General features: G+C 56.6%; 1 protein-coding gene across 1 annotated transcript in view; it reads left to right on the forward strand.

Moving 5' to 3' along the window:
• The window catches only part of BMP7 (bone morphogenetic protein 7), a 90,398-nt gene that overhangs the window by 63,021 nt on the left and 8,615 nt on the right, over nucleotides 1-18,762 (forward strand). The window contains exon 4 of the mRNA XM_047770804.1: nucleotides 14,934-15,131. Within this exon, the coding sequence (XP_047626760.1) occupies nucleotides 14,934-15,131 (198 nt within the window). The remainder of the gene's footprint in view (nucleotides 1-14,933; nucleotides 15,132-18,762) is intronic.

Consider the following 18,762-nt stretch of genomic DNA (forward strand, 5'->3'; position numbering starts at 1 on the left):
CTCTTCTATGGCATGGGTTCGATCCCTCGCCGGGAACTTCCACGTGCCATGGGTGAGGCCAAAAAAAAAAAGGAGCTCCTTTGTTCTTTAAAGGCTGTTGTATGTTTGCGTCCATGTGGGGAGAGTGGAGTCAGCAGCTCACTCCCTGCATGACTTTGGACAGCTTCCCTGAGGCCCCAGATCCTCGGCTCCTCCTCTCCAGCGCTCAGGTACAGGAGAGTCTGGGCCATTGGGTTGTTCTGAGATTAACACAGGAAGAGTTTAAAAAACAGGGCACCGAGGTACCGAGGAATCTCCTAGGCTTCTTATCACAATGCAGATTCTGGTGCAGCAGGTCTGGGGCGGAGGGGAGGCTGCGGCCCCAGCAGCCCTCAAGTGATGCCGAGGCTGCCCGTCCCCAGAACCGAGCTTTGAGTGGTGAGGACTGAGAACGGACCCAGCTCGTAATACACCCGCCCTCAATGAGAGCGGCGGCGGCTGCTGCTGCTGCTGCTGCTGCTGTTATGGTGACTGCCACCCAGAGTGACGGCGCCAGTCCTCAGGGGATGGACGTGCAGGTGTTTCCGGGTCGTCCACTCTTAGGAACAGGGCTGTGGTGAGACACCTCCGTGCACGTGTCCTTGGCCGTTCGAGTGGATGGAGCTCAAGGAACGGTTTCTGAGAGTGCCGTGGCCCGTCTGCGGCCTGGATCACTGTCGTCAGCTTACCCTCCTGAGAGGTCCTTCCCTCTGCACCCCCACCGGCAGCGCATGAGGCACCCATGTCCCCTTCTTCGTCAGCACAAGCTCTCAGACTTACCTGGCTTTGCTAATCCGATAGATGACACATGGGGTCTTGCAGTTTTGCTTTGCTTTTCTCTCCTCTGTGCAAGGCTGGGCCCTTTCTCATGTGCCCTGTTTGTAGTTTCCTGCCCCTTGTACCTCAGCCCATCTCCTCTGCCCATTGTTCACACAGGGTGTTGGTCTTTTTCTCCATTTTATTTTATTTTATTTTATTTTGCTTTTTAGGGCTGCGCCCCCGGCATATGGAGGTTCCCAGGCTAGGGGTCGAATCAGGGCTGTAGCTGCTGGCCTACACCACAGCCGCAGCAACTCCAGATCCAAGCCTTGTCTGCAACCTACACCATAGCTCACGGCAATGCCAAATCCTTAACCCACTGAGTGAGGCCAGGAATCAAACCTGCATCTTCATGAATACTAGTCAGTTTCATTTCCACTGAACCACAATGGGAACTCTTGAGTTTTCACATTTTTAAATGGTTGAGAATTTTTTTTTAAATTTAAATTTTTTAAATTAAAAAAAACCCATATGTTTTGTGACATATAAAATTATATGAAATTCATATTTTGGTGTCCATAAATAACGTTTTATTAGTACACAGTCACACCTATGGGTTTATGGATCACCTGGGCCTGCTTTTGTCCTGTACCAGCAGAGCTGAGTTTTTCTAACAGATGCTATGGCCGCCAAAGCCGAAAATATTATTTTCAGAAGTACCGTTTACAGGAAGAAGTTTGCAACCCCTGGCCTATACCAGAGTTTCTCAAACTGTGTTCCGTGAAGTGTCCGTGGGTGTCACTGGGGAAACGGGATGGGTTCATGATCAGTTAAGTGCAAGAAATGCTAGGTTGGATAAACTAAATAGGTTTCCCTGTAGGACTTATCAGAGCCTTTATTTTGCTGGTGTCCATTGTGAGTCTCCTGATAGGGTCCATATCATAGAAGAATTCCAAACTTATTTGGTAGTAGAATCATTCAACGTTTGTTGGTTCAAATCCCAGCTCTGCTCTTTCTACACATGACCCGGGTGAGTCCCTTCATGTCCCTCATCTGGGAAATGGGCTTAATAATTCTTCCCACCTCTCAGGGTGCTTGCAGAGGATTAGATGAGCTCATGCAAGTGAAGAGCTTAACTGCTTAACAGGCAGTGGCTGCTGAGCACATAGTAAGTGCTTTCTGCATTGACTCCTGAAATCCTGACATTCCAGTCTCCGGCATCCCCACGTCCGTCAGAATCCCTTGGGTGGCACGTGGAGCATCCAGATTCCCGAGTTCCACCCCTGGGCCCCCTGATGGCGAGTCCCTGCGGATGGGCCCAGGAATCTGCCTTTTCTCACAAGCTCCTTGGTAACCTGGGGTCTGGCCCAGTGACAACACCCTGGCAAGGTCTTGCCCCAGGTTTGGGGTACCCTGTTTATAAGCCCCATTCAGTGTAAACCTTTTTGCACTGGGTGCCAGTGTAGGTTAAAGACCAGCAGGGCCTGCTGAGGAGCCCGTGGATTCTGGGGTCCTTTTGATGGGCAGGCTGGTGTGAACATACTGGGTGCCAGCCCCGCGTCACCTGTAGAGATGACCAGGGCCCTGCCCTGGGACCCCCTACCAGCATCAACATAAACTCAGTGAGCTTCGCCACCTTCGCCAGCACCCGGGGAAGGGTTTCGTGCCTGGCACCCACGCCCTCTCCCAGGACGCCATCTGGCAGGGGAAAAGGTGGGGCACCGAGTTGGGGGTGCAACATCTTGCCGCCCCTGGGCGGCTGCCAGGACATGCAGCCACGACACCCTCAGCCTTGGTTTGCTCACCCACACAACAGGCATGTTGGTGACGGGCATGCAGGGAGCTCACTTCCCTCCTGGTGAGGCAAAGACCTCATAACCTTCTTTCCTGGTGCTTGGTGCCAGGCAGGGTGAGCCCTGGGTCGGGTCGAGGATCTCCAAAAGCTACCTGAGACCACCCAGGGAGCTGGTATCTGTTCCCTCTTCCTCCAGCTTCCCCCCTGTGTGTTCATCAGCCCTTGGAGGGGCGCAGCTGGGGAGGCCCACAGACTCCCCCGGTACCTGGGGCCCATCAGGAGCCAGGACAGGGAGCTTCGGGAAGGAGGGCCGGCACCTGCTGGCCTTGCCTGTAGGGAAGACAAGAGGCAGCTCTGTCTCCTCCCCAGGGCAGAGGGGAGAAGAGGTGCCCTGAGCGGAAGGGACCCTGACGCCAGCTTGGAGGGCTCTCCAGCTGACTGGGGGCTCTGCGGGTGCTGCTGAGAGCTGAGCCCTCGTGGCCGGCCAGGCCCCGAGTTTGGGCTCCCGGGCAGAGCCAGAAGGGACTTCAGGGCCCAATAGTCCGCTGCTCCTCGGGCAGCCTCCCGGGACCTTGGGCAGGTGGTCCGACCTCTTGCTGCCTAGTCCCTACATCTGTTCCTCCGCCATAATTATAGCTGGTTGGGGAGGAAGAGAAGTGAATTCATGGAAAGCACGGAGCCCTGGGCTGGCGCCCTGTCCGTGCTCATGAGTTTTAGGTATTATTGTTGCCATCGATGTGTTTGATTCTCACAACGACCCCGCCCGGGCAACATGTCTGTTATCCCAGCACCTTACGGAGGAGGAGACCCAGGCCCAGCGACTTGACTGCAGTTGCTCGTCTCCCAGGGTAGACCGCGTCTCTGCTGCAGATCCTGTCCCCAGAGTTGCTCTTGCTGGGGAGCCTTTTGGGAAAGTGGTCCCCAGGCACCAGCCCTGGGGACAGCGTGTAACTGACAAGCCCCTGCTGGGGGCCGAGAGCCTGGGCCCCTGCAGCACCCTGGTTCCCTCTCCATGTCCCCGTTCCTGGGGAGGAAAGAGTTCACTTCCCGCAGGACCACCTGGAGGAGCCAGCATCACAGAATGGCCACGGGGCCTCCCTCCTTTCAAACATACTATAGGTTAGGTTTATGGCCACCTTGGTATAACAGTGACGGTAACCTTGACGGGACTCGATGTTAAGACATTTTCCGCGACTCTAAAAAGCTTACGCTTTGTCTTCTGATTTTAAAAGACATTAAAATCTTTTCATGGGCCTCTGAAAGCACCATGGCCTGGGCACTGTGCCTGAGGACAGGTTGGCGCTGGGCCCCCATCCCAGCCTGGAGAGCCATGCCAAACCCTCCCTGTCCCCAGCGCTGGTTGTCAGAGCCAGCCTCCTACCTTCAAGAGCTTCTTTGCCTGCCTCGAAAGCACATCTATTCACTCAACAAACATTTGCACGGAGCTACAACGTGCCAGGGACGGTTGTACGCACCGGGGTCACAGCCTGAGCAGGACCAGGCTTCGGCTGTCGTGTTGTTCACATTCTCGCAGGAAGAGGGGACCATCAGGGGCCACAAGCTGAAGGGCAGGGATGAGGCCGTGCCGGCTGGTTCTGGGCGCCGAGGCCGGCGCCGGGCTTTCTGCTGCTCTCAGGATCAACGCACACGGTTCCTGGTGCCGCCTTCCATCCCGGAGCTGCGGGGCGGGGAAGACTGCATTGGCCTGGAGACGCGCGTCTTTGCAGACATAGAAACCCCGAGTCAGCTGTTCCCAAGACAAGGACTCCAGCTCCTTGTCCAGGTTTGCAAGGTCCTCCTCGCCCTCGTCCCCTGGGAGGCTCAGGAGGAAGCGCCCGTCAGCCCAGCCTCTCCCATCCAAGAAAACCGCATGGGGGCCTCACCTCCCCCTCGCACGCCCTCGTTGGGGGCCTCCAGCTGCTGCTGCACATCTGCCGGGCTCTGAGACCAGGCTGGCCCCTCCCCGACCCCCCAGAGTCAGAGGCAGGCACGCCCTGGACATCTGTGTACAAAGAGGGCCTCAGGCCTCTCTCCTGGGGATTGAGAGCACGCATCTCTGTCCTCGAGCATACCATACCGGATGGGATCAAACGGGATTGCAGGGCATTTAAGGGACTGAGGGCGGGTGCTGTGCAAGAGTGACGCTGGCCGAGGCGGCTGGGCACAGGGCCCAGGAGGGAGCTCTTCGCCCGCGGGGCCTGTGGAGACAAACCCCATGAAGCCGAGGCTAGCGAGTGCTCCCAGCCTCGGCGCAGCGGGCTCCCAGGTGCCTTCAGCTTTGCCATGGCGTCACATCCTGTTTGTCCAGAAGCCAGAGCAAGAGCGTGACGAAGAGGACTCGGTGACCCAGAGGCTGGGGTGGGTCCTTCCAGAGCCGGTGGGCAGTGATGGCCAGGATGGCTGTGGGTCATTGGGCCAGGCAGATGTCACAAGCATTAACGGCCTTCTCACTTGTCACTTGGGCCTTGGTCCATCGAGAGAAGCGGCTGGATGAATGTGTTTTGCACAATTAAAGAGGAACACTCTTATGCTCTGGCCCCCCGGGGGGTGCCTGATGGCTCTAGGCCTGGAAAACAGAGAAGTCACGAGAAACCAAGATGCCCCCGAGGCACGTGGGCTGCTGGGTCCCCTCCTCTCCCAAGAGGCCTCCCTGTGCTCCCTGCCTGCTCTCGAGGCTCCTCTGGGCCGGGTGTGCGGTTTCTGCTCGTGCTTCCCGGGGCCTGCCAGCGGTGGCCTGATGCGCTGGCTCGTCCCTGTCCTCAGCTCACCTCCCTGAGTCCTGCATCCATACCACTGCCCACCTGGCTCGCCTCTTGGAAGGACCTCCCCTCCGAGCATCCGTGGATCCCTCCCTCCCTCGGAGGCCCCGTAGATTGTCCACACCGGACCTGGGCCATCTCTCCTTTCTGTAGCCATCCACCTTGACCCGGCGAAGGTTCCATGGCCTGGAGCCCGCTCCCTCTGTCAACATGGGGTCCGTAATTCCGCTGTGGAGCAGAGCCCACATTCCGTGATGCTTACTGCTTATCCCTGTTGTGCACCAGCAGCGGGCAGAACCAGCTCTGCCAGGAATACTTTCCTTAATAATAGACAGTAGGGAGTTCCCATCGCGGCTCAGCAGAAACAAATCCGACTAGTATCCATGAGGATGTGGGTTCAATCCCTGGCCTTGCTCAGTGGGTTGGGGATCTGGCGTTGCTGTGGCCATGGTGTAGGCCGGCAGCTGCAGCTCAGATTCGACCCCTAGCCTGGGAACTTCCATATGCCATGGGTACAGCCCTAAAAAGCAAAAAAAAAAAAAAAAAAGACATTAAAGTGTGTCTTATCTCATGGGGGCATTTATGGTTTTCTTTACAAGTCTGGAAGGAAGTGGATCTGGGGTTGATCAGAGCAGAGGTCAGCAAACCTTTTTCGTAAAGTGCTGGACAGTGAATGTTTTGTCTCAGCTCGGCCACTGTATTGGCAGTAAAGACGGGCACAGAAGTGCAAGGCTGAGATCCAGTCAAGCTTTATCTGCAGAAACAAGCGGTGTGCTGGCTTCGGCCCACGGGCTATAGTTTGCCAGCCCCTAGGTTGGGGCATCCACAGCAGTCAAGACCCCCTCCCCTGCCCCGGCCCCGCCATGGGTGTGTCGGCAGTGCCCTGAGACTCCCCCCTGCTGGCAGGCCGGCGGCCCCCGTGCCCGGCCTGGAGGAGGGGAGCAGGTGGGCTGTGTGAAGGAGGGTCTCCTCTGCCTCTTTAGGGAGGTGCCTGTAGCACCCATTCTAGAAGGGGTGGCCTGTGAGACTGGGAGGGGTCTGATTGTCAGCCTGCTCGGGTGGCAGGGGTCCAGGGCATGGAGGGCTGCACGGTGGCGGTGGCGGCCTCTCTGAACACTCCTAGGACCAGGCCTCTGCTCAGATGGGGAACGAGAGTGGCTGACCCGCTTCCTGGCCCCTTCGGATGGCAGGCGTGTGGATTCTGGCTCAGGTGGACTCTGAGTGTGTGGAGACAGTGGGGACAGGCAGCGCCAAGGGTTCACTTTGGCTTCCCGTCCCAGATGTGAGGTGGAAAGCCATGTGAAAACCTGTGCCCGGGTGTTTCTCATGATGTTCACACTTAGCCACCTGGAGGCCACCCAGATGTCTTTCTGCAGCTAAATGGGTCACCAGGTGTCGTACCTCCACACCGTGGAACATGCAGGAGGAATGCACCGTGAAACACGCAGCAGCACCCGTGACTCTTAAAGACCCACAAAGAGGACACAAGATGATGCCAAAGTCCGGGAGAGCCTGTCCATGAAAATTCTAGAAAACACCAAGCTGTAGGGATAAGAAGGGGTCGGTAGCTGCCAGAGGCGGGGAAGCAGAGCGGCAAGTTCCCCACCTCGGCGCCGTGGACCTTTCGGGGAGGGGCCGTCCCGGGCGCCCTGGGATGTTTAGCAGCATCTCTGACCACCACCCGCTCGATGCCACCCTGGCCCAGGGTGTGAAGATGGACAATGTCTCCAGCTGCGGCCACGTGTCCCGTGGGAGAGGCTCACCCAGAGGTCCTGAGCTAAAGCAGCAGGAGGGAGCTCTGGGGACGCGGGAGCGGCTCTCCATATCCACCCATGCCCGCGCTAAAACCGACAGATCTGCGTACAGAAAAAAGGTCAGTCTTACTCTATGTTAATTTGAAAACTAAAATTTAAGAAAAGCCGAAAAACCGAAATAGAAGCAAAGCACCCTGCAGAGAGGCAGACTGTGAGTTCTTCGAAGAAATGACAAAGTCGTCACCTGCCTGTTGGCTGGGCCAGAGGCCAGCGGTCGGTTATCTTCGTCTGTCGGGAAGGGAGCCCCCTTAGGAGCCCCCTTGGCAGATAAGATACAGATAAACAGCCAGGAATTGCCGAATCTCCGTATTCCCACATACTGAGAACACGCTTCAAGTATCTGAAATTCACATTTAACGGGGCATCGGGGCATCCTGTAGGTTTGCTTGCAGAAATCCGACAACCCTATCCTTGGGCAAGTCTTCGTGGTCTTTCTTTTTAACCTATTCATCCTTGTCTAGAATATACATTTTTTTTCAGGTTCCCAAAGATATCGACTTGCGTTAAAATACTATGTCTAGCTCTTCTTCCTGCCTTGATCCATTAATTCAGCACCTCAATCCCCCTGCCAAAGACTCTGGCCTGGCTCCCTAGTCTGTGCTGCCTGCCCTGGACGTGGGGATGCAAATTATCACAACAAATACTTGCAGGTGTGAAGTAAAGCCTCTATAGCGGAACATCATAAAACAGAGGAATTCCTCTCCCAGCCACCCCGGTCCACTCCCTCACTTTCTCCGCCCTTTGTGGGGCGTATTAAAACGAAAATAAACTTTATGTATGTATATACGTAGCCGCATATGTTGTAGATGCTTCAGACTTCTCTTCTCCCGTGTGGAATCACACGGTATCATGTTCTGCCCCTCGCTGCCAGGACCCATCTTGTTCCCGTCTGAACCCCCAGGGTCCAGAGGGATGCTGGGTTCGGGGCAGATGGCCCAGGAATATTTGTAAATAGTGAAGACATTGTTTGGGTGGCTGCTTGGTACTTCGTGCCGTGCCCTCTTAATTAGTAAAGCATCACGTTGTCCCTGGGTCTTTTGCAGTGAGAAAACTTGACCGCAGTGACCTACGTCTGCGTGTCTGTCTAGACGTGGGCTTACTTTAGCGAGTGTCTGTGACACCTGGCTTTCGACTTGGGACATTTTGCCTCCCAGGGGACATCGGAAAGCTCTGGAGACTTTGGTGGGCTGCATTTTGGGAGCAGCCAGAGACATGCTGCCACCCAACCCCCTGTACTAAGGCAGCCTTAGGACCCATGAGGGCCCCAGAGAAGCACCAGCCCAGAGCCCAGGGCCCTGGGAGGAAGCCGGCTGTGTTTGCCATTGCTCGCTTGGCGAGTGGCTTGGGCCCGATTTTGGCGCGCTGTCCTGTGCAGGGCCACCGGGGATGGGGACCGTCCCTGCCCTGCGTTGCCAAGCTTTAGGAGGAGGAGGGCCTGCGTACAGGGCCAGAGAGGCTGCCCCGAGTGCCATGGGGGCCCAGAGGAGGGCACAGAGGGAGGGGCTCCCTGGTGGACCCCCGCTCAGTTCCTCTCTGCCCACTTCATTCCCCACCCACCCAGAACATGCCCAGTCCCCCCTCGTCCCTGAGCACCTCTCGCTCTCTGGTCAGCTCTTGTGCGCCCCTGTACCCACACCCAGCTTGGCACCTGCACACCATGGTTGCGCCTTAGATGGTTGTCGAATGAACTAATGGATGAAAAAATGAATTGGTTGCTCAAGCCCGGGACGGACGAGGGTGAGGCAAAGAATTTCCAGAAGGGAGGCTCCTCTGCAGCCGCAGGCGATGAGGTCAACCCGTTTCATTGACAAGGAAAGGTGTCCGCAGGATGTCGCCCCAAACCAGCTTGATGTGAAGCAAGGGCAGCACAGTCCTCGTTAGGGACCGTGAGGAGCTGCACACGCGTGTTTCTGTACACGCGTGACGGGCTGGCGTCACAGGCCTGGGACCCGCCTGGGACCCCGTACCTCGGACCCCGTGCTTGGTTTGATGCTCTGCTATCCCCATCTGGCAATTCTTTTTTTCTGTCTTTTTTTTGCCTTTTCTAGGGCCACACCCCTGCTACATGGAGGGTCCCAGGCTAGGGGTCTAATCGGAGCTGTAGCCACCGGCCTACGCCAGAGCCACAGCAACAGGGGATCCGAGCCGCGTCTGCGACCTGCACCACAGCTCACGGCAACGCCAGATCCTGAACCCACTGAGCAAGGCCAGGGATCGAACCCACAACCTCATAGTTCCTATTCGGATTCGTTAACCACTGAGCTACAATGGGAACTCTTTTTTTTTTTTTTTTATTTTTCCCATCTTGCAATTCTTACTCACTTTCGGTCAAGAGGCTCTGCACTTCCGTTTCGCCCTCGGCCCAGCAGATTCTACGGCCAGTCCTGGTGCCCAGGGATGGCTGGGAGATGGATCCATCCTGCAGAACCCCAGGTGGCCTCTGTGCAGGAGGTGCCGAGGGACACAGTTTTTGCTCTGCACTTGGCTGTTTGCAGATACCAGGTAGTGTTGGCGTAACCCTACCACCCCAAGAAGCCCGGGGGCGGGGAGGGGACCCAGTTCAGAGTCCGTTATCCCAGATTCTTCCAAGTGACTGTGGCCACATCTTTGATGTTTAAGGACTAACTACCAGGAAGGTGAAGTCCAGCCTGGGCAGAAAGTGCCTCCTCCACAGCCCTGGGTGGCTGTTTGAGATGTGGTCCTGGGTCAAGGGGACCTCTGGGCTCACGTGCAGCCCCCACCCCATGTTGGGGGGGCCCTGACCCCTGGCTTAGCACATGGGGCAGCCCAGGAGAGAGGCTGGGAGTGTTTGCAGCTCCAAGATGCCGTGGGATCACAGCTGAGAATGCGGCCTTTGGCTTCTGACCCATTTTGGCCTCACCACTGACCCACGGCAAGGCCTTCATCCCGGGGGCCTTGTTCCTCTTTGAAAAGTGACATCACTGGCTTCCCTGCGGGTCCCTGTGGAGGGGTGAGTGGGCCATGAGCACCCTGTCTGCTGTTGGCTGGGGTGGGGGGAGTATTCATTATTTACTAAATGGTCATTAAGAGCCCACGAGTGCCAGACACTATAATAGGCGTCCATACTATGTATTAGCAAACACTGTCCCCCAGAGTTCAGCTGATGGGTCATCCCTGCCTCTGTTCTTATTTTTTAATTGTACTTAAGGGAAATTAAGATATAAATCACAGAGTTCCCATTGTGACTCAGTGGTAATGAACCCGACTAGTATCCATGAGGACGTACGTGGGTTCAATCCCTGGCCTCGCTCTGTGCGTTACGGATCCAGAGTTGCCCTGGGCTGTGGTGTAGCAGGCAGACACAGCTCAGATCCCGTGTTGCTGTGACTGTGGTGTAGGCCAACAGCTGCAGCTTCTATCGGACCCCTAGCCTGGGGACTTCCATATGCCACAGGTATGGCCCTAAAAAGACCCCCAAAAAAAAAAAAGCTATGATTCACGTAACATGATCTTCACGAGCTAGTGGTTTTTACTACCTCGCACTGTTGTGCAGCCACCCCGCTGTCTAATTCCAGAACACTTCCCCCCCCCAAAGAAACTTGGTGTCCACTAGTGCTGGTCTCCTTCCCTCCCCGCCCCCCGCCCGGTCCCCGGTCCCTGGCAACCACTGATCTACCTTCTGTGTCTGTGAATTTACCTATTCTGGACATTTCATGTGAATGAAGCCATACAGTACGTGGTGTTTTGTGACTGGCTTCTTTCCCACAGCATGTTTTCGAAGTCCATCCATGTTGTCACATGGATCCGTCCTTCGTTTCCTTTTACGGAGCGGAATGGTCCATTTGTGCCCAGGTGCCACGTTGTGTTTATCCTTTATTGGCTAACGGACATTTGGGTTGTTTCCACATCCTGGCTATTAAGAATAATGCTGCTGTGAACACTTGTGAACCTGTGTTTTTAGCTCTCCCGGGTCTATGCCTGGGGTGGAGTTGCTGGGTCACATGAACACTCTGTGTTTAACTCTTTGGAGGAGTTGCCAAACTGTTTTCCAAAGTATCTGCCCCACTTTTATAACCGCATCAGCTGTGCGTGAGGGTTCTGCTCTCTCCACATCCTCACCAATACTTGTGTATTGTCTGTGTCTGTTTTAGCCATCATAGTGGGGGTGAAGTGATATTTCATTGTCGATTTCCATATCCTTGTTTGTTGTTGAAGGTGAATGTCTCCTGTTGCGACATTCGGCGTTTACCTTGAAAGCCTTGATCATTTCTCATACTTGGTGATAGAAGGGGGTTAATCCATTCTTGCCCTCTGAGTGCCTGCCCTATTCCAAGCCCATGACGGCTGGCCACCATGTTCTCTAGTTCTCAAGCCTCTAAAAAAGGGGCAAGAACAACCCTGAGATGGCAACTCAGACTAAACAATCAGAGGTTTATTCATTTTGGTGGTCGGGGTGAGAATCAAGCTTCAGGACTGGTTTGATCCAGCAGCTCCATGACATCACTAAAGATTGCGTGTCTGTCTGTCTCTCTGCTTCCAGGTCAGCCCCATTTGGAAGTGTGGTCCACTTATGGTTGCCAGGTGGTGGCAGTTTCTGACGCTCGCTCTCCATCCCTCCTCCCTTAGTCCTGTCCAGGGATAGAGAGGGTTGCTCTGGACCCCAGACTTGGAAGCTTCCAGGATACCTGGCTAAATGGGGTCATGTGCCCATCCCTGAACCAATCATTGTAGCTGGAGTATTAGATCACAGGCTCCACCCCTGTGTTCGGGCTGCAGTCAGTTTAAGGCACAGCTGCCTAAATAAAATTGGGTTGGGCAGCAAGAAAGGGAGGTACTGTGAGACAAATGGCATCATCCCATTTTGCAGGTGAGGAAATGGAGGCGCAAGCCCGCAGCTCCACCTCTCTCAGCCCACACAGGCTGACCAGCGGCAGATGTGGGTTTGAAGCCCTGGGAGACCCTCTTCCATGCCCTCTGTCCATCTGCCCCTTTCTCAGCTGCAGCTGTGGGTCCCCACCCTGGCCGTCCTGACATGGGCCAGAGCCAGCCAGACGCCCTCCCTCCGAGGCACAGCGATGGCTCACAGTGCTTGGATTTACTGGGTCTGGAACAGCATCACGTTTTCAGGGAGGCATTTTTATTTTGCCCTAAAAGCTTTCCAGGGGGGACACAATTCCTTGGGGCTTGGCTTTAATGGTTTCTTTTATAGAATCGTTGTTCAAATTATAGATGAGTGAACTTGAGGAAACCCTGCTCAAGAATGCGGCGGAAGCCAACGTGAACAGGGACAAGGGGAAGCAGTGGTGGGAGGGAGCTCGTCCTTCGCAGCATTTGTTGTCGAACAAGCAAAGCAAACCCATGCTGCCTACCTGGTCCCTGCGGGGCTGGGTTTTGGGACACAGGGTGAAGTGGGTTTCAGATGCAGATGAGCCCAGGGCCTCTGGAAGCACTGCTGTCACTGCCCTCTGACCCTCCCACGCAAGGTGCAGGCACCAGTCTGTTGTGGTTATGCAGCCTGGCCTGGGTTCGGATGCAACTTCCAAGCTGGGTGTCCTTGGGCAGGTTATTCAGTCTCTCTGAGCTGTCTTGTCATGAGTGAGATGGGCGTCCTTTGTCCTTCTGCTTTATCTTTCTTTGGAATACTTGTGCCCAGCAGACATGGTATGCGGTATATATTGGCCAGTGGCTCATTGTTGCGGGAGACAGTAGCCTGTTCTCAGCCCCCATTGCGCTCCACCCACCGGCAGAGCAGGGGGCGCGGTGACTGCTTCGTCTGCCTAACCACCCCCCTGCCCCATCTCCAGGGTCCTGTAACTCTGGGCGTCCCCTTCCTCCTCTTCAAGCTCTTCCCACATCCTTCCCCACAGCCTCATTCCCAGACCTCTCGGTGCTTGCCCAGCTACATGCCCTCCCCAGATCAGCGCATCCCGTCTCCATGCCGGCGTGGACCACTGCCCTTAGCTGGTGTTTACTGGGCACTTTCTGTGTGCAAAGCTTTGCTGGGAGAAGCATTGGTGTGCCTAGTGGCAGAAGCGGGACCTGAGCCCGGGAAGGCAGGTCCTGGGCCAGAACAGGTCTGCCTCCAAGTCTGTGTGTCCCCCGGATCAGGAGCCAGGCCCGCTGCCCTCCTGCCCACTTCCCTCTGTCGTCAGGTGGGAATTTCAGACAGGAGCCTCTCATTCCCGCTGCGTTTCGTCCCCTGCCGCCCGCCCCCCCACCCCAGTTCTTCTCCCCACCCCAACTCTGCCTTGGTTTCCCCACCTCCCAAAGGGTACAAGGGACCTTCCTGTATATGCCTTTTTTTGGTAACTTCCTGTGAATCTGCAATTACTTCAAAACAAGGCATTGGAAATAAAATACATTCTAAAAGTGGACTTAAAAATGAACCATCGAGGAGTTCCTGTCGTGGCTCAGTGGTAACGAACCCGACTCCTATCCATGAGGACTCAGGTTTGATCCCTGGCCTCGTTCAGTGGCTGGAGGATCCGACATTGCTGTGAGCTGTGGTGTAGGTCGTAGACACAGCTCAGATCCCCCGTTGCCATGGCTGTGGTGTAGACCAGCGGCTTCAGCTCCAATTTGACCCCTGGCCTGGGGAACCTCCATATGCCTCTGGGGCAGCCTTAAAGATACACACACACACACACACACACACACACACACAAAAAAGAACCATCGAGAATCGAACCATTTATGGCCACCTCTGCCCCCACCGCCCGGGGTCCATGCCCCGTCACCTCTCCCTGGACTGTCCCATTTCTGTCTTTGACCCCTGCAGTCCAGTCTCCAGGGGGGACCTGGGGGGGTCTTTCACAAACAAGCACGTTGCCTGCTCCTTATCTGACTGCCCGTGGTTCCACTTCCTGCAGAGGCTGAGTGTGTTCTGGGGCCTATTATGGCAGAACTTTATTCTTTCCCAGTCAGGAGGCTGGAGATCTCAAACCAGGGTGTCCCTGCTCTCCTTGTGACCAGACACACACTGGTCGCGCGCGTGCGTGCGCGCGTGTGTGTGTGTGACCTTTTTCTAAGGACACAGTCATTGCAATAGGACCCACCCTAATCCAGTGAGACTTTAACTAATTGCAAAGATGCTCCTTTCAGATAAGATCACACATCCTGAGATTCTGGGTGGCCATGAACCTGGGGGACACTGTTCAATCCAGGAAACAGTGGAGGCAGAGAACCAGCCAAGGCCCACAGGACCCTGCGTTGTTTGGGCGCCCCCACTGTCCCCACCCCTCTTCTCACCCTCAGTCTCTGCCCCGAGCGTGCAGTCAGTCTCCCACTGCTCCTGGAACAACCCCACTTCCTCCCTTCTCTGGCTTTTGTGGTGCCCTCTGCCTGGAGTGCCCTCTCCCCTGACATCCAGGGGCTCCCTTCCTCCCTGCCACCCGGCTCTCTGCTCAGATGGCCCCTCCGTGCAGAAGGCAGCAGTCCCTAGGGCTACCTGTTCCCACCCTCCTTGGCACCAAGCAGGACTGCCCCCACCCCTTGGGCTTAGGTAGATCACATGACCTGATGTGGCCAATGAGAAGTGAGTGGAAGAGCAGCCTGTCCTGCAAACTCGAGTCCCACCCCTCCCCTGTCTGCAAGCACAGGTGTCACCTGGTCTGTCTGCCCTGTGTGTTTGCTGCCCACCTTCCCCACCAGCGTACACACCCAGGGCCCAGGGAGTTTCCTCTCTGTGGTACCCACTGTGCTCCAAGCTCCTAAAGCCTTCTGGCGTCGGGACACTTGTGATGGATGAGTGGTGAGGGCGTGGGTGAACCGTGAGGCTTGCGTCCCCACTAACTGCCTCTCCCGTGCCTTTGACCGCTTCCCGTCTAGGGCAGAGCATCAACCCCAAGTTGGCGGGCCTGATTGGGCGGCAGGGGCCCCAGAACAAGCAGCCCTTCATGGTGGCCTTCTTCAAGGCCACCGAGGTCCACCTCCGCAGCACCCGCTCCACGGGTGGCAAGCAGCGCAGCCAGAACCGCTCCAAGACGCCCAAGAACCAGGAAGCCCTGCGGGTGGCCAACGTCGCAGGTATGCCCGGGCGGGAGGGTCGGGCCCGCCCGCGGGACTCCGGCCAAGGCACGACTCGAAATCCATGCATGTGCTCAACAGATGGTTCTGGACCCAGTGCAGCTGGAGGCACAACCCCCAAGTCCCTTCCTGCACGGAGTGCACCAGCTTCACCGTAGAAACGGTGCCATAAATTCATTTCGAATGCAAGTAGCAAAACACGAGTCTAGCAAGACCCCAATCCTGCAAATTTCTAAACAGACAAAACAGTAAATGAGGGAAAACTGAAAATATGCGTGGGAGGAAAGACTCCACGCCAGCCACTGACCCGTGGGCATGAGGCTGCCCCGGGAGGGGCGAGGGGAAAATTCGGCGCTTTGCTGTAGCTTTCATTTTATTTCTTCAAGGAAAAATCACTTGAAACTCCTGGCAGGTCTCAACAATTGGCTGAATATGGGCGGGAGGGTTTTTTGTGAAGGCTTCCTGGCTCTGGGTTCATTGAGCCGGAAGAGGCCTGGGGTGGGGATGTGAGAAGGGGGGCGGGGAGATGGCAGAACAGCCCCACCCTCAGAGTCACCTTATATTGTCCACAGCTTCTTCGCCTCACCTGGCCAATTTTGACACTTCCGTTCATTTTTCCTTTTCCAGGGGGAGAAAAAGTATGGTTTCTGTGGCTGGTGTCATTTTTAAGAGCAGGGCTCCCTGCTGGCTGCTGCTGGCTGGTCTGCAATGGCTCCAGAGTTTGTGGGCAGAGATTTTGTACAAATTCTTTTCTGGCAGGTGCATCCACTCTTTTTTAGGCAACTCGAAGGGGATCTGTGATTCCCCCAAATTAAAAACCAACCGGATCCCTTCATCTGTATTGGGAGCCTCCTCTATGCTGGCCACTTGGGGGAGGGGGTTTGACAGTAAAAGCCCAGCCACGGGCTGGAGGGGCAAGTGGCCGCCACTCACAGCCACACCAGCAGGCCGGGGAGTCAGGAGACGGTGACGAGGACTCTTTAGGGGGTGGGTCAGTGAAGACCTCCCGGCAGAGAGCTTGAGGGCCAGCTGGTGCCACGAGGCCAGGCTGGGTGGGCTGGAGACCAGCGCTCCAGGCAGTGGGGCCTGCAGGTGCGAGGCCTGGAGAGGGAGGTTTCGTGGCAGCTTGGGTCTGGGGGGGAGGCCATGTGGCTGGGACGCTTGGGGAGGGTGGGGCTGGGGAGTAAGCAGAGCCAAGTGTCCTCTCTCGGAGCCGCATCCTGAGTGTTGAATTTCATCCAAATCAAATTTGGAAGGCTTTGCAGCATTTCAAGCTGTGATGCGGGGCGGGGTTGATAAGAAGCTTGTTCTGGCTGCTCTGAGCACGGGGTGGGGGGGGAGCAGCAGGGCGGGGCGCTCAGGGAGGGTGGCGTGGGGAGTCCTAGAGGCTTTTCCTCATCAATCAGTAGGAAGGGCTGGCAAACTTCATCCCTGCAAAGACTCCTGTTCTCAGGGTCTGTTGGGTTAAGGAAGTGGGGGGACCTGGTCTCAGAATCTTAGCGTTGGACACCCAGTTCTCCCACCACGTCCTCACCAAACCCCCCTCAATTGCCACTTACATCACCCCCGGGCCAGGGCTCTCACCACCGCACGTGGCAGCTGTTCGGCCTGGCTTGAGGTCTGCCTCCTTGCTCTGGATTTCCACTTCTTGGCCCTGCTTGAAGTTCCCCGGGAAGTTTAGTGCCTGGACCGCTCTGCAGGCTTAGTAAACCCCAACCCCTGAGTGAGTGTGGCTGTGCACACACACCCGCCCCGTTTCAAGTGCTGGGCTGGGAGTCCCGCTGCCGGGCCACACAAGTCAGCGCCCCTGGTGCCGGGGGACACGCCAGCGTGCCTGCAGGCCGCCCCCGCCCCCCAGAGGCCTCGGACTGCTCTTCAGACGGCGCGGTTTGGGGATTGAGAAACTGGGTTCCACTTCCTTCGCCCCACCCACGTTTGGCCCCAACTCCCTGGTCACTAGCCATCTCGCCAGATGACCCATGCGGGTGGAGCTGAGTCCCAGCACCAGTTCTGACTTGTTAGCTGCGCAGGCCAGGCTTGCGGAGGTGTAGGAAGCGGCCTGTCGGCTCCTGCTTGCCCGCCCGCTGCTACAAGGGCGGATGGGGCAGGGCCCGAGGGACGGGGCAGCTGGGCGCCTGCTTCCTGAGCAGCTTTCCTTCTCTTTTCTCATCTCTCTGCTATGAAGAAGTCAGAGTGAATTAGGAGTTCCCACTGTTCCCTCCCAGAGCAGCCACGTTCCAAGGAGACCTGGAGGAGACAGGTGTCTGGGGCCCCTGATGTCAGGGCCAGTCCCCTGCCCCTGATACTGACATGCCAACAACTAGCTTCATGAGCTGCTCTGGGCCTTGGTCTGCTGGGCCTTGGGTTTTGACGTCAAGCCAAATATCATTGCTTCGTTTTAAGAAAGGGTTGGGCAAGGTGGCACTCAGGCCACCAACTCGCCCTTCCTCTGCTCGTGGCAGACATTACTAAGCAATCATGGCGCTTTCTTCTCACTCAGCCCTCACACAGCTTCAGAGTAATGTTGGCACTCGACATGCAGCTTCTTTGCTACACCCATAGCCCAAACTAATGTGCTCAGAGCTGTGTCCTGTTCAGGCTGCCTCGTGCTACGTCCCAGGGAAGGAGGGGGAGGAGGCCTGAGGGGTTGACGTTGCTACCTGGGGCCACAGGTGTGGTCACAGTGATGGATTCTGCTCAGTGTCTGTGCCTCCCAGATGGTGCAGTGAATGGCCCAGGAGGTGGCTCAGGCTCTTCTCTGATGGTTCCCTTGACCTTGGCCTTGACCTTTGCATGCCAACAACCACCCAGCCCTCCAGCAGCCCTGCTCCCCAGAGCTGGTTTTCTCTCTCACAGCCCTCAGGCTAGGTCCCCAGGTGGGAAAGGGGGACCCAGGACTCCCCATCACGGCTCCATCCTCCCTGCCCCCTCCGCACTACCAGCCGCTGACCCCAGCTCCGCCTCCTTGTGCCTGGAAGGCTCCAGGGCCCAGCCACCCATCCCTCTACCAACCACCTCTCCTGTCCTGGTCCTACCTAGCCCTCCCACCCAGCCAACCCCGACCTCCTGCTGGACTCTCCCCTCCTGGGTTCCCCCCCCCCCGGTCCTCCCTCTCGTTTCCTTCGCTTCTTACACAGACTTCACTTCCTCAGCGGGCCCAGGTTAGCGCCCATCCCGGAGCAGCCCCCACACGCCCTTCCTGGCCTCCCGGCCTCCCTTAGTCCCCGCGCTGCCCAGGCAGACGGAACGTAATCTGTGTACTCGTTCGGTTATCATCTGCCTCTCTCGCTGGAAAATAAGCCTCTCGATGGCAGGGGTTTGTTTTGTTCACACTTTTAGCTCCAGTGCCTAAAACAGCATCTGTAAACTCACAGACACTCAGGAAGGACTTGTATCAGTGAATGAATGAACAGATGGTGTGCTGCACACCCAGCCCTACTCGGGAGCTCAGGGTCTACACTTCCAGAGTCTACACCTGCACCCAAGCTTACTTCCCTCACTGGGGTGACCGTCACAGGTGGGACCCATTGGGATGGCTGGCTGCAGGTGATGGAAGCCCAGGTCCAGTGGCTTGGAGCATTGGGAAGGCAGGGTTGGGTTGGGGGGGCGGGTTCGTCTTTCCATCCCAGCC

This window comes from Phacochoerus africanus, chromosome 3, assembly GCF_016906955.1.
Source record: "Phacochoerus africanus isolate WHEZ1 chromosome 3, ROS_Pafr_v1, whole genome shotgun sequence".
NCBI classification, from domain to species: Eukaryota; Metazoa; Chordata; class Mammalia; order Artiodactyla; family Suidae; genus Phacochoerus; species Phacochoerus africanus.